This window comes from Pongo abelii, chromosome 13, assembly GCF_028885655.2.
Source record: "Pongo abelii isolate AG06213 chromosome 13, NHGRI_mPonAbe1-v2.0_pri, whole genome shotgun sequence".
Taxonomy (NCBI): Eukaryota; Metazoa; Chordata; class Mammalia; order Primates; family Hominidae; genus Pongo; species Pongo abelii.
This window is the reverse complement of record NC_071998.2, coordinates 70,053,208-70,069,759: the sequence shown is the minus strand read 5'-3', so window position 1 is coordinate 70,069,759 and position 16,552 is coordinate 70,053,208. Positions and strand designations below refer to the sequence as shown.

At 37.8% G+C, this 16,552-nt stretch overlaps 1 protein-coding gene across 8 annotated transcripts in view; it reads right to left on the bottom strand.

Annotated features, from left to right (window-relative positions):
- Positions 1–16,552, bottom strand: part of LOC100462498 (transducin-like enhancer protein 4) — a 153,088-nt gene that overhangs the window by 92,629 nt on the left and 43,907 nt on the right. For 5 of the 8 annotated variants that reach the window (XM_024252264.3, XM_054520085.2, XM_024252265.3 and 2 more), the window contains one exon: positions 6,126–6,200. The exons of the other annotated variants lie outside the window; for them this stretch is intronic. In XM_024252264.3, coding sequence (XP_024108032.1) covers positions 6,126–6,200 — 75 coding nt within the window. The remainder of the gene's footprint in view (positions 1–6,125; positions 6,201–16,552) is intronic. 8 annotated transcript variants of the gene reach the window in all.

The window sequence follows — 16,552 nt, the reverse complement described above, 5'->3', positions numbered from 1 at the left end:
TTTCTATATAACCATTCCTCAGACCTCTGCATAAGCTCAGCCTGCCGAGCTCTGTGGATCTGGGAGAACTACTTTCTTCTCAGTGGAAGCCAATGCTCATATCCCTTCCTCAGATACATCTACCCAGACACATTCTGCAACTCTTATACTTTGAACTCAACTCTACAGCGATGGAAGTGCATTCACTGGGGGAGAGGAAAGGATGGCTCAGCTCCAAACAGAAAGAAAAATTGTAGCGTTGCTGGCTAGTCCCAGTTTTGGAGGTGAGAGGATTGATAGACTGGCTTCTAGAAATTTCTTCCAGAGAAGCTTTGTCATAGAAAATAACGGAGAGCACATCACAAGCATAAATCAGAAATCCTATTCCTTACCTAGTGGTTTTTGGGCATCTCTGAAGTGCAGGCAGAGTTTTTAAATTACTTAAATATATGACAGTCTTTGTTAGGAAAGAAGGGAAATTACTGCCTCTTAGAGTCTCATCAAACCGTAGTAGAAAGATTAGATTATGAATACATCATTCAATAATGTAGTCCCCTGCTCCATGGCAAATGAACCAGTTCAGAAAAGAAAAAGAGTGAGGGGCAGGCATACCCACAGAAGATAAAGAAGAAAGAATGTGATGTAAAACTGCTTTGGTTTTCCTGCCATGTGTCTGATGAATGCAGGTGAGTAAAGCCCTCCAAGTTAGTGCATCTTCAAGCCAGCCCCTTCCCCCATTGTGCAAGCTGTGTGTGTACACGACACAGACAGTGGCCAGCATATTTTATAAAGCCTTTAAGCTCCAGGCACACTATTCAGTAAAGACAGTAACAAAGCTGAAATAACAATCTCTGATAAATCTATTTTATAGCTCATTTTTAATTTCATTCTGTATTACATACATCTAGAAAATACCAATAGTAATCAGCTGCAAGAAGAACAAGATAGAGAAGCTCACCTGTAAGTTTACTGAAAAATATTTATTTAAAAAATAACACAAAAGCTGAGTTGTACAGTTGAGCTGTTAAATATGTTTTATGCACAGAACTCACATCAGAAAACGAGCCCTGACTCTAGTACATGACTACAATCACCTACCTACACTGTAAAGCCCCCTTAAGTAGCTTGAGGCCTATGAAATCAAATCCTAAGTGTCTGCCGGGAAAGTGGAGGGAGAGGGCTTGGCTGCAGGTAATTTTGAAATGATCACAGAACAGGAGTAGGGGCCTATGAATAGTGAACCACGGAAGGGGAAAAACTCAAAATAAACATGTATTATCTAGCCTATCACTACTGTGGGCAACTGAAGCTCCATCCTACTGGAACCTTTTGTGGAGTAGCATAGAAGGCATCTTACAGGTGTCTCCCCCAGAGAATGCGGGGAGCATTCCACTAACTGTTTCCCTGTGGGATTCAGGGTTACCCAATGCAGCTGTAATTCCTGCACTTTCCAGGCTGTGCTTGTGTAAGTGAAGGGTGGATTCCCCACAAAGGTTTCCCACAAAGCACTGGGGGAAAGCAAGCACTTTGCACTATGGCTGACTGGAGGTGCTGTCAAGCTGTGGGACACATGTTGTAGTGGCAAGGGCTAGAGAGAAAGGAACTGAGGGGTACACGGTGGGCCCAGGAAGAATATTTTTGTAAAAAAACGTAAATTTTTAAATTTAATTTCAAGTTGTGTGTTACTGGAGGCCATGTATCCACAGGGGTATATTTCCTACACCTGCAATGTAAGGGAGGGAAACACACACACACACATTTTTATATATACCCACATATTTATATCTTTCCCTTTCTGCCTAATGGCTAAACTGTTTAAAAAGAATACAAGGAAAATGACCACGGTGGCTTATCCAAATGCCTTTGAAAGTTAAAATGGCAGTTTTGAAATCTATAACGGAAAAGAAGAGACACACATTTTTAAACAGTCATACTGCAAGACCCTCTTACCACGTTTTCAATGTAGACTACACACACACACACATTTAAGGTTCAATCATATGACAAGGACAAGGAAACAAAATACTAAGGGGGGGACCCCAAAGGTATTGTCTTTCTTTTTTTAAACTAACTCAAACACATAGGATGGTAAAGGCAAAGTCATTTAAATCATTTCCTTAGTAATACAAGTAATATTTAAATAGATTTAATAGTGCTGCTCCAAACCAATGAATTATGGGTTTAAAACCTATTAAAATGTAATGTTTTTTTCCTGAGCTGAGAGGAAAGAGATTTAAATCCACTGAATTTTAATATTTCAGCTTGAGCTGCAGGAGGTAGAGAAAGTCCAAATGAACTATTCCATCAGCACCATTCAAGCATGAACATTTTAATCAGTTTTACTTCCTTGGAGTTCTCTAACACAGTTTACGCTGTCATTCTGAAAGCACTTAACACAGAGAGTGTGAAAAACCACCAAGGCTTGTTATTGCCTTCACAATTGATGGCAAATAATTTTGCAGACTTCCTATCATTAAAATGTCACTGCTAAAAATTGAGGTTCAGCATTTCTTGTGCTAAACTGCAATTCCTACAACACCATGGCATACCTGTTTCCTAAGGGTTTATCGGGGGTGGGGGTGTGCTTTTTTCCAAAAGCATACATTTCTATCATTTTTTTTCCTCAGAATTAGGTTTAAAAAGTGGGTTGGGGGTTTCCAAAGGAACCACATTGTCTATTTTTATAAGCCAAACATTTTCTTTTCCACTATTCACACTGACTAAACTTTTTTTCTTAATGGTAGTTTCTTTGGTGAAATTCTTATGAGGTTCCAAGTCAGCCTCCTTTATTAAGCATAACCACATTCACACAGCATGTACTGATTATATAGTGTAATGGATTTAAAAAGCATTTTAAGATAGTCAGATGACTCGATTTAATAATACAGGAAATGAAAACATCATTTCTAATTAGATCATATTACTGATTTAAAACTACAATTTGTGTGTTGTTCCAACAGTGTACTCTCGCAGAGATTCTAATTTAAAAACACAGTGGCTTGCAGGACACATGACAAAATCAAACTAGATCCATAACATTCCCCTAGCCCAAATGAGGGAACTTGGGGAAGGTCTGAAGGAAATGTGTAATACCACCAATTCAAAACAAAACACAAAATATCAACAATGGGAAACCAACACAGGAATTTTCCTGGTTTTCTTCCTTATAAATAAAAGATAAATGATGTTTAACTTATTTCAATCTATCAACAGTTTTAAACTGAACATGACCTGTGAAAGAAATCATTATAACTGTGTTTCATTCCATTAAACACAACTAGCTTATTGTCAAGAGAACAGCCGCCTCTCCAGGTTTCGGGCTCACTTCAGCATTTTGCATTTAAACTGCATGGATCACTGGTTTGGCTCATTTACCAATGAAGGTAGAATAATATTGCAGAGTTAAAAAGGTGCTTCATCAGATTTCATTAAATCTGGGAACACTTGCTCTTGTCTGGATGGTGTGCATACATATAAAATAGACACATATGTAGTGATAAATAAATGAGGGTCTGCAGGGGCTTACATGGGTCTTTGCCTCTCAAAGGAAAACTGTCATTCCTTCAGTGCAGAAAATCACTGCTGACTACATTCTAAAAACCAAGTAACAAAAATCTAAAAACTGACCCCTAGTTGTTTTTGGTAGCATGTCAAAATACCACCAACTCACCCAGCCATCTATGCTCAAGGGACAGAGAACAAACAGCAAGTGCCTTTAAAATACTATGATGTTACAACTCCAAAAACTACTGGATGCAAGCACTACCATGGCTAAAAAGACAAAGAGAACCTCAGCGGCAAAAATTCGTCAAGTGAGTTTGTAACTGAGCTCTTTCCTTCTCACTTGGTTTGTGGTTCTCTAAAACTGTTGGGTTTGTTTTCCTATTTCTGCAATCTATTTTCCGGAATAGTCAGATTATGTGATTTCTGACTCCATTTTCTGCTCAGATACCAAGAGTTTGGAACGCTCATCAGATCCAACTATATCCAACTATATCCAAGTATATGCCGCGCTGATAGCACGTAACGCTTTGACAGCATGCACTGCTGAGTTAGTTCTTTAAGTTTTTAGGTCACAAAAGTTTTTAGGTCACATAATTAAGTTAGCTTTATTTTAGTAATTAAATACATATAAACACAATATGTCAGTAACTTGGCTGCAGTCTAATAAATCCTCATTTCCCCAAGAAAAGGCAATCTGCCATTCCATTCCAAATAAAGTATATAAAAATGAATAAATATAAAACAATATTAAAAATATTCTTGATGTGAAGTGAAGGGAACTTGTTATGATTTTATATCTTCCCTCATATTAAGCAACATCCAACACATAAACAAAGTGTTTTTTATTTAGCTTAATCTCTCCACTGTACAGTCATTAAAAGACTCAAAAAAAGGAAAAAAAAAAAAATAATAATCCATTCTGTTTTCCTAGAAAAGGCTGCCAATCACACATAAGGCAGGAGGGCTATCTGTATTTCAGCCATTCATACAAACAGTAAACACTGAGCTAAAAATGACCTAGCAACCTCTCCTATCAGGGATCACTCTGCACATTCTCTCCATGGTGAACAGCAGAGACAGTAGAGAAATGTAGGTTCTATCCCTTCTGACCCCTGGAAGATTTGGGTAACAAAAATATCCACAGTGAATACAACACCTGCACTTGTGCACACACTTCAATGGAGTGCAGCTGGTTTATACATACATATATATATATATACACATATACACTTAACTTTAAAATTAAACTTTTCTCAACTTTTTAAAATTTAATATACTGCTGTTTCCTGGAGTTTTTGGAAACGAAAACCAATTGTGAAATGTATTCGTCTCTACTATCCGTCCCTTCCCCTGCCCATCACAGAAATGTATGACAAATATTATTCATGATTCTACATGGCTTCTTCTGATTCAGCCTCTTCTTTCCAAGGGGCACTTTGGAGGAAATAAAGGTCACTCTTTTCCATTCATTACATCTGCTAATTTCCTACCAGTTTTTTTTTTTTTTTTTTTTTTTGGTCAGAGGGACACAAAATAGAGCTCCAAATAGTCCATTAAAAAACAACCTACAATCAGACTATTGCGCCCTCAACATCAACAGTGATCCCAGAGTTCTGATTTCCTTGTTAAAAGACAGAGGAATAATTGAAGCAATATCTTCACTTCAGATTGATTATCAGGCGACCCTTATCCACATCTTCACTCAGCAATTTGAATTTTAATGAAAGTAAATGAAATAATTAGCATTTCAAAGTGTGTTTGATACACTGACAGAAAAAAAAAAAGACTTTTGTGTATAATCTATATACACAAAAGAAAGTACTTGGGAGGGGACAGAAAGAGGAAAGTTCAGTTGTAGTGTCTTCATTAGAATAACCCAAGGAACTGCTTGTACAATCTGCATAGAGAGATGAATATTATGCTCTTTACAGCTGTGATTTCTTGCCTTTATTATTATTTCTAAGTTTCAGCACATTATTTTATTGCCTGTTGCATTAATCTGAGAAAAAAAAATACATATATAAGCAGAGTTGAAGTGACTGCCCAAACCCATGAATTCCAGCACGAGTTCTATGCAACATTAATGCCACTATTGCCAGGAAGGATTTTCTAAATGGGCCACTGATTTTTTCTAAAATAAAGTGTAGTTCATCTATTATTTCTTCTTCAAATGGACACTAACCCATAAGAGCCACTCATGACAGGGGAAGGAAGAATAAGTAGAACGGGAGATGTGAAAATGTACATCTCATTAAAAATGATAGTAAGATACTCTACATGATTATTCGAGGAAAGAAAAAAGAAACCAGGTCATTTTAACGTCAGGGCAATCTATATCTCTTTTCTTTTGGCCTAGGTTAGCAACACAAGCTGATTGCAAAGAAAAGAAATATGAAAAAGAGCTATCCAGTATCCTTAGAGGAGAGTTTTCATGAACACATCCACTTAAATTGGTGAGAATGTGATCCAAAGTTTCTGAGGCAGCCATCAAATTTCACAGGAGATTGAAGGCAAAGTGCTTAATTTCATTTTGTAGTCATCTATTGCTTTTTGCCCCTTTGGCGGAACAAAATGTAAAAAGAGAGAGCGAGAGAGCTGATGACAAACACTAAGATCAGAGCTAAAATGGAAAGGCCACGTACCCCAATGATGGCGTTCAGTTCTGCCATGGTCACCTGCTTGGCCCGTTCCACAGCCTGCACCACTTGTTGCTGGTGCTATAAATGAAGATCAGAAACAGAATACAATTATTTGTTTTCTACTCAGTCAAGAACAGCTTTTCCTAACATGTCCTCTAACTTCAGTTACATGCAAAACAGCATTTGGGGGATCTCCAGGTTTCCAATACAAGCCTGAGGTGACGGATGACTAGATGTCTAGGGTACACCTGGGTCTACAAAGTTGAGGAGTCACTGGGCATCCAACTGCAGGTACCATCTCTGTGACCCCATGAAGAATGCTCCTTTACAATAGCTTAAATTTCACTTAAAAGTTATGGTACACTTGGACCACACATCTGCTATTAGTACTAACAAACAAAACAGAACCCATCCCACTTGCTTTCTTTGTACTCAATCCCTTTTCTCTTTGCTATCTACATTAAAATTTTTAAAAATTATTTCCTGGAAGTAATTATTTTTAAATTTTCTCCTGATAACGGTTAGCGAAGACACCAGAAGGACATACAGAATGCAACATACATATTTCTTCTGGAAATGTGCAAATTGTTGGTGTTTTAACCTCTATCATGAATGGCTGCATATTTAAAAGAGATCAAAAACATAGAACTCAAGTTTAAGAACTTCAGGTATTTCTTTTAAATCCAACAGAAAAACTAAAGCCCACAAAAGTGTACGATAATTTTTTTCTTAGAAAAACTAGGATGGACAGTGCAGGAAAATCCCTCCATCCACAACTCAGTTCCAGTGAGAATAAGTAAGAACTGATGTTAGTAATTTTTGTAACAGAAAAAGTAGCATGGAAGTCTCTGTATGGGGGCACTCATATATATCTAGACACAGAAGTGCTTATAAGAATTACCCCCTCCAAATATTATCTAAATATTATTTCCCATTAAAACTTTTGACCACTCTAGTATCTACAGTCAATTTTGGTTTAAAATCAGTCTTACTGGGTTTCTTTCAACTTGGTTTAGTGAATGAAGAACCAAAGGAACTGCGCTGTGAAACAAGTACTCCTCTGTACACCTGAAAAGTCTTATTTTGGTTAATCTCAGTTGAGAAATTTAGCTAACTTTCTTCACTTATTTGAGATGAGTATGAAGCTCAACTACCATCCTGCTTAATACATACAAAGAGCTATCAGTTCAATGTGGAATTCCCCGTGAACCACCTGGTCCCCATTCCAAAATCCTCAAATATACAGTTACTGAGATTAACTAGGGTGACCATTATTTCCACCTCTGAGCTGTGTAAGGGGAGTGGGGAGGCCAGGTGGAAAAGGAAACGACTTTAATTATTTACAATGTGATGTTTTCACTCTTGGTTTCCTAATAGAAATGTGTATTTTGTGTCTATGACTAATGGGAAGAAAAATCTCAAATAATAGACCATTGAATCTTAAGCTTTTAATAGACTGATTATTAAACTATATACTTTTTAATTTTTTTTAAATTGTATGCATTCCATTTTCAAAGCAGGAGCTTAAGAAGCAATTCCAAAATATATATATATAAATATATATTTATATATTTTATATAAATATAAAAGTCTATTTATAGATATGTCCATTCCATTCTTTTACTCCTTATAATATTTGCTAACATGGAAGAAAAAAATTTCTTTCTCTGAAGCAAGTAAAAATCTTAAGGGATTTTGAAAATATTAGAAGGAATAGAAGGGCACAGTCAATAAAATGGCCAACAATTGTCATTTCAGGTTCCCCTAAAGCCAACCTGACCATGTATGTATATTGAGCACTTACTATGTGCCAAACACAGAGCTCATGTTCACATTTAAGACAATTTGATTCTCTAGATGGTGAGAAATGGCAGTACTTGGAAAACAAAAAAAAAAGTAGGATAGAAACGTTTATGGGATTTTCCACCTTTTACTTTCCTATACTCAACAATGATATCGGTTAGTGTAGACACCGGAAGGATATACAGAATGCAACAAACATGTTTCTTCTGGAAATGTGCAAATTGCTCGTGTCTTAACTCCTGTCATGAAGGGCTGCATATTTAAAAGAGATCAAAAACGTAGAACTCAAGTTTAAGAACTTCAGGTATTTCTTTTAAATCTTAAAAGAAATAGATTTAAAAAAAACTTAAAACTTCGGAGCTGAAACAAAGGACCACACTTAGTCACATCCAACACAGGTATCATTCATTCTACTCATGCATTCATTCATTCAACAAAAGTTTTAAAGCTCTTACTCTACCAATTCTCCCTATTATTGAAATATTATCTGCAAGTATTCAAAGAATAGTTTCCATGAGTCAGAGATATGGAAAATACATCTACTTAGTGCCATTCTACCATGAAGACTGTTCAACACTTGCTTCATGAACTAGATTCCAATTGCTAAAATGGGCAAAGATGCCTTAGGCAGCAGAGGAAATCTTTCCGCACTGGCATTAAAATCAAGTGCATTTTTTCAGAAAACCAGAAACACATACCAGTGAGCCATAACTCTGACAGCCTAAAGAAACTCCTGCTATAAAGCTAAAATGACAATGGAAGTCATGATTCAGCTTCTCCTTTTTGATGGCAATGGCCGTGGGCTGATACAGTATCTGAACTTTACCTGCAGTTCAGAATTCTACTTCCCTATTTCTGCTTACAACCCATGAATCATTCACTGTTTAAGGACCTTTTGAATAGAAGCTCCCTAAGGCAAACAATGCCTCCTCCCCTGTGTGCTCTGAAAGCACCAGAAACACCCTAATATATTAGCTAACTCAGCCACACCATGTAACATTACACCACAGCCTGAGGAAGCACCCACCAGGGAAGGTGAGGAAATTAAAATCCAAACAGGAAGAAGGGTCAAAAGATTACATACAAAAGAGAAAAATGAACATGCAAGGAAGCCCAAAGTACTCCAGTAAACTGACCCAGGAGGCTTTTTTTCTTTTTTTTTTTTTTTTTTTTCTATTCTCGGGTTTTAACAAGTAAGCTCTCACTCAGAAAATACAGCAAGTTTTTCACATCTTCTTAGAACTATGAGGGCTTTCCCATTATGTCTGCCTTGTCTTCCACTTTCCCTCCCCTCTCCAATCTGTCCTCTCTTCCCACTCCACCCACATCTCATTTCCTCTTCTACTTCCTGCTTGTTCCCTCAGCCACCATGCCAGCACTAGCACCAGAGTGGTGGGTCCAGCCAACCTGCAGAGAGCAACAGTGTTGTCATTCTTACTGCTCTCCAGCTGTTCACTCAGATACAAGTGTCCTGTTTGAATGTGCCACCAGTACCACCAAATGAAATGCCACTAAGAACATATTAGTAAGCCAAGGGTAAGAGAGGGGACCTCTAACTAGGATTTTGAAGAGACAAAACAAATGCCCGATTATTTATTCTTTAAAATGCTGTACTTTACAATTTTAAAAAAATTCTAAAAAAAAAAAAAAAAAAACCCTTAGATTGTGGTGATGGTTATATGACTCTGTAAAGTTACTGAAAAGTATAGAACCATACACTTAAAATTAGGGAATTTTATGGTGTGTAAATTATACCTCAGTAAAAATAATTTTTTTTTTAAAAAAACAGTGATTTAAGCAATACAAACATGGGTGCAGGGGAAAGGGCCAGTAAAATGAAATTCTGTACATTAAATCACTTGCCTTACTTCCATCATCATAAAATTATTTTTGGCATTTGTTCAGAAAAAGTACTAATATATTTTTTTCTATAAGAAACTAAAATACTACAAGCTCATAAGTCCAACAAAGCCTGCTAAAAAGCAGACCTTTAACAAACCAGTAATATGTGTATAGTAGGTGTTTAATGTATATTTCTCAGAAGGTATTATGATGAGAATACCTGTCATGCCAATGTTTTAGGGCACAGCAACAGATGCAGTACTTTTAATAAAAAATAGTAATAAAAAGCTACAGTACACCTCAGAATTAAAAAAAAAAAAAAAAAAAGAACTCCCCTAAGGAATAAATGAGACAAAAAGACAAAATGCTGATTACTGTCAATGTTTAGTATGGGTACCTGTAGGTTCAGTATATTCTCCCTCTACTTTTAAAGTATGCCTCAAAATTTTATAAATTAAAATTTTAAAAAAACATTAAAAAAGTACTCCCTGTATTGACTGGGGTAGTAAAAGGGTATAAGGGTAGAGATAGATATAAAATGAAACAAAATAAACTAGGATTCTCATAATGAACAATATTAATTAAAGTCTCCAACATGTGGAGAGGTGAAAGTAAGACCAATGGCCCTGCTTCTCACGTGATGAACTCATATACAGAGCACATCTTAGAGGAATACAGGATATAAAACATAGAGAAGTTTTAGGAGGAAATGGCCAGCACACTTCCCGCGGCATCTGGGAAGCCTTTGTTTTCATCCATTCATTTGAATATTTATTAAGCACCTACTATGGCACCAGGCACTGTGGTAGGGAGATACTGAGGTTAGAGTAAGGAAAAAGAACCATAGTCTTTGATCTCATAGAATTTAAACTCTATCAAGGAAAACAGTCAGTGAATTAATGCTCAAAAGGCTCTATAATTACAACTGGAGGATAATTTCCATAAGAAAAATTACAGGATGCTATGCAATCATTTATCAGGGAAATATCTTAATCTAATATTGGGGCTAGGGGAAGATTCCCTTAGGAAGCTGACCTGACAACTGAGACCTGAAGGATTTCCAGGAATTCTGTAGATGAAGAATGAGGATAAAAGAATTCCAGGCAAAGGGAAGAGAACTGGGTAGGGGCCTTATAGGAAGAGCAAGAATGTCTGTGTGGCTGGAAGAGGGAGAGCAGGTAGGGGACACAGCTGCAGACAAGCAGAATAGAATTTCATAGGGCCTTCTTGGGTATGATAAGACACATAAGCAAAAACTCTTTAAAAAGTGGAAAGGGTGTGCACACGAAGAAAAATAAAGGAAAATGGATGAAGACATGAGTGTAGCATGGGAATGCTTTAAAGAACCAAGTATTAGTGGGAAATGAATTCTGGCAAGACAGGAGGCGGCCAAACAGCAAAGGGCTTTGCATGACATGCAAAAAAGTTGGACTTTATCCTGGTAGGAAATGAGATGTTATTAAAAAATTTTAAGCAGCTGTGTGCTATCAGTTCTGCATTTGAGTAAGATGGGAAAAGTAAAGAAGGTGGATAGCAGAGAGGTAAACCAGATTGAAGGGTGAACAGTTAGAGGGCTGCAATATTCTAGGGTGAAAGATACTTAGGCTCGAACTTGGACCAAATGCCCTTTTGGCTAATAGAAGCCATTAGCCACATGTACTTAAGAAGCCACTCATAGAAATTCAGAATTGGAAAAGGCCTTTAGAGATCATGAGACCCAGATGCCAGAGTATCCCAGGCACTATTAACAATCAACCAACCAACCAACCAACAAAAGACTCTCCCTATCACCAAAAGCATGCAAATTTCTAAACACTGCCTGGGCTGAGCAGATTGGGATGGTGGAACTACAGTACCAACCACAGCCCAAAGGCCACTACTCTATCCAATGAATCAATCTCCTCTGTCACACCCTAACCAGTCTCTCCTTGATCACCTCCTGTGAAAGGGAATTCACTACCTCATGGACAAGCTTTTTCCATTTTGGGATAATGAGCCTTAATACTAAGTTGAAATCTACCCTGCCATAAATTCTTCCCCACTGGACCCAGTTTTATCTTTAAATTCTTCTCCATTGACTGACACTCCAAGTATATGAAAATGCATAATACATGTTCTCAATTTTATCTCTTCTAGGTTAACCATCCTAAGGTCATTCAACAATTTCTCTGTGTCATGGGCTCTAGCCCACTCATCCACCCTCTGGCTAGTCTCCTTGTAGTGCACAATGTGTCTAGAACACAATACTCCAGGTATGGCCAAGCAGATCAAATTCAAGTGAAAATGTCACTCCATGTCTGCTAAGTCAGGCTAAAAAACCCCACTAAAAGCCTTTTTCAGCACCTCTATTAAATTTGCTAGTACAAATCAACTTTAAATTTAACCCAATCTCCCCAAATCAGCCTTTCCTATACAGTATTCAAAGAAACATTAATCTGATACAGTTTGCATATTTGTCCCAACTCAAATCTCACATTGAATTGTAATTCCCAATGCTGGAGGTGGGGCCTGGTGGGAGGTGTCTGGGTCATGGGGGTGAATCCCTCATGGCCTGATATTGTCTTCGCAACAGAGAGTGAGTTCTCACAATATCTGGCCCTTAAAAAGTGTATGACACCTCCCTCCTCAATCTCCCTCTCCTTTTCTGCTTTCACCACTTCGCCTTCCATCATGAGTAAAAAAAGCCTCGTGAGTCCTCCCCAGAAGCCAAGTAATGTTGGTGCCATGCTTGTGCAGCCTACAGAACCATGAGCCAATAAAGCCTTTTCTTTATAAATTACCCAGTCTCAGGTATTTCTTTATAGCAATGCAAGAACAGCCCAACACAGTCACCCAATAAATTAGATATTACTTACACACATACATACGCGTACACAAACACAGGTTTAATTTGGCAAATACCTGGTAAACTGCAGATTATCTCAGCACCACAAAGCTTAGAGAGGGTAAATAAGTATACCTGGCTTCCCAAACAATTTTAGCTGTGGAACATGGGATTAAAGCTCTTAGGAGCACATTACTGACTGCCTACCTGGCCTTACCTTCTCCACTCTCACTTACATGGGGACAGGGCATTCTTCACGGATAGGTAAGCTCTACAAATTCACTGCTGTCCAACAGAACTTTGGGCAATGTTGGAAATGTTCTGTATCTGTGCTAATAATACGACAGCCACTAGCCACATATGGGTGGATACTAAGCACTTGAAATGTAGCTAGAGTAACTAAGAAACTGAACTTTTAATTTTATTCAACTTTACATAGCTACTACTGTATTGGACAATGCAGCTCTACTCAAGGTACCTTCAAACTTAGCTCCACTAATAATAATCTAATCACTACCTAACTAAAAGTCAAATAAATGAGTCAGTTCTCAAACACTCATTAATTTGTTGAGACATACAGATAAAGGTTGGCATTGCTGCCTTTGGATGGAGACCCACATTTAAACCACAGGAAAAAAAGTTCTCCCTCCTGAGAATCATCTTTCACTTCTTGAGGTCAAACAGGCCATGATGCCACCAGATGAATCTCACCAAGCAGCCAATTGTCACCAAAATACATGGTCAGGTACAGCAAGCCAATCAGTCAACCACGGAATATGGGACAGAATTAAGCTCTCTGATGGCTCATTCAGTATTATGAGAAAATATATATTTTTTAAATGAAAAGTTACCCATGCCCACAACCTAATGTGAAAATCAGAAAACTGGGCCAAATCCCCAGAAGCCCCAATCCATGTCTATTATTCATTTTAGGACATTCTTCCGATATACGGCACTGTCATAACATATTACCAAGACCGACAAAATGGCTCCAACTGGGAAGCAGACGTGCCCTGTGCAGACTGTTGGCACTTAACACGAGCACTCTCTGAAGATGGTCTTAGGGATGTCACTGCATGCTTGCCAGGGGATCTCTGTGATTTTAACCATGCTCTCCTGTATCAAACCTGTTATCACAAGCCATTGATTCCTCACAAAGTTAACAAGCAATAAGACAAGTTAACCTGGCACGATTGTAAGGCGGTAACACTTCCACCAGTGCATATAACCACTGTATTTTCTTCATTTCCTCCCGAAGGCACAATATGACTGATCACATTTTTCAACTTTCATTTCACAATTATTCTATACATGCAAAACGTGGCTCCAAGTAATTCAGTACCACATTAACCGAGGTGCCCAAGTAAACAGTATCTAAGATATACCCATATATCACAATGTAGTAGAAAGGGTTTGTTTTCCATTAAATTACATGGACCAAGTTTATGGCATGTCCAAAACAGGAGTTTATGTATCGTTTGATATGACTAGCTTTTCTAGCCTATTGGATTTGTAATTCAAATAAACTCATATTATCACTATTATGTAATTGACTATTATTTTCTACCAAATAAATGCAATGGAGAGTGCCCAAATACTACTTGGTACTACGTGTTAGAAAAGCTAACAGGGCAATACAAGCCAAGTTTTAAGTTAAAATTAAATTTGCACCAGAAAGCATTCAGGTTGGTATGGAAGTTCCCTTTTCCCCAGGTAAAATAAGTATAAAAATGGAAGGTTTCCATTTTTAGGTCCTAATTTCCCTTTTATATTCTAAATATTCTAATGATCAGAGAACTATTGTTAAATATTGTAAAAAGAATAACGTCTTCTTTATTTCATTTGTTAAACCAGTATTTTCTTAAAATAACTGATGCAAGGGAAAAACAGCTCCGTTCATGTGCAAGCGCAGGCCCCCAGGTGTGCTCCTCATCACTGCTGTGAGGACTAGCCTGCAGGGATCCTCCATCAGCCTCTGAGCAGCTCGGCTTCTGTTTCGACTCAAAAAACAACCACTACCACCAAAAAAAACAGTCACGGAATTACAGGAGTGCAGAAGGAGGAAAATGTCCATTCTCCTTGGCACCCAGTGACTAGAAACAAGTCTGCTAATAACAAGGTTAAAAATGAATGCCATTTCTCTAAAGGTAACAATGACCACGAGTTTAATAAATGAGAATTAGGAAGCCACTGGTCATAAGAAACACAAATATAGACAGTCCACAGAGGCCATACTATTCATGTAGGTTCTTTTCCATCCCCTATGAATGTATGAATGATAAATACCTGATGGGTGACTCTTCTCAACATTTGAATGGTAAGGAAGAGACTTCTATAACAAGAACTATGCATTATTTTATATCTTATGTAACTGAAAAACATGAGATGTACTAATTACATAGTCAAAGCTAGAGTTTGTTACGTAAAGATAAACCATTAGCAGTAACAATAGCCATAATTTTTATTTTGTGCATAGTATTATGTCTGGAAGGAAGTGGCAGTTGTCCCCCAATATCCCTTCTCTTACACTGGTGTTTTAGGGGGGCATAATGGTCACTCAGCTAAGACTACATTTCCATATCTCCCTTACAACTATCTGTGGGCAGGTAACTAAATGCTGGCCACTGCAAAGAGGGCAACCTTAAAAGGAAATAACTTGCCCATTCCTTTCTCTTTCCTGCCAGCTGACACTGGGGCAAGACACAATGGTGCTAGGATGATGAACGTCAATATAAAAGGAACCAAATTCACAATATCGTGGAGTCACCAAATTAGCTATAGATGGCTTCGCTGTCAACTGTTACTATTACATGAGAGAGAAACAAGCTTTTTTTTTTTTCTCTTGAAAAAACCACTGTTCCTTTGATCTCTGTTAAAGCAGCCAAACATTCAGTGAGGTCCTTTTACACTGTCACGAATCCTCATATAACAATCCTACAATACAGGTATCCCATTATACCGATAAGCAAACTGCAGCCCAGAAAAGTTAAGTATTTTGCTCCACATTTTAAAGAAAGCAAGTGGCTGAGCCAAGATTTAGTCCTGGGTCTGGCTGACCTCCAGCTTTTATTACATTGCCTCTTGCCTAACGTGGCTCTTCCAATGAATGTGCTCCTTGTTACTGAAGCGACAAGTTTCTGAAAAATACAACTGTACCCTGGAGAATGATTTTCAACTATAACCTAATAAACTTTTCACCTACTGACCTACTGCTTTTCAAGAGTTTGAGGTTCTCAAAGATCTTAGGAACACCTTGTGGATCGCTGTGAAACATACCCTATCTTAAAAGTGATCCTTATAGGGAAACAAGAGTACAAAAAACACAACTATCCTCCAACAGGTCCTCAACTAAGTGCACAATATTTCCTGCTTAATCTAATTGGTTAAGACAAATACCTACTGGTTTACTTAAAAAAAAAAAAAAATTCCCTTCCTCCTGAAAGATAATCTGTGTGGAACTAAATGTCCATCATTGGAATCAGCTACTGGAGCTGCAAGGCCTAGCTAACTCTGCAGGAAGACTGCCAGCCAGTTCGTTTTGAAATATTACCTTGAACTCTTCCCAGTTTTTACTAAGTCATTCCTTTCCAAATGTCTTAGGACCCCAAATAACCTGAAATAGAATCTATTTCCCTGGAAGTAAAATAGAAAAAGAGCGGGTGGGGAAACGGCACTCCCTATGCCAAGTCTGTTACATTTTGATACATATACTACACATTGTAAAGGTGGGCTTACTCTCCTTATTCTACAGGAATACTAAGGCTTAGAGAGATCAACTTTGCAATGCGAAGCTAGTGAAGAGGGAGAGTTAGCCCAATTCTAAATTAGCAGAAATGCTGTCCCTTACTGTCAGGGTGTAACAGTGATGCAGAGTTTTAGGTCCACCTTAGGCTCTCTACATAGATATGTTCCTGGAATTGGGGGGTGGAGGAGGAGTTGTTACTGGGACACTGGAAGCAAT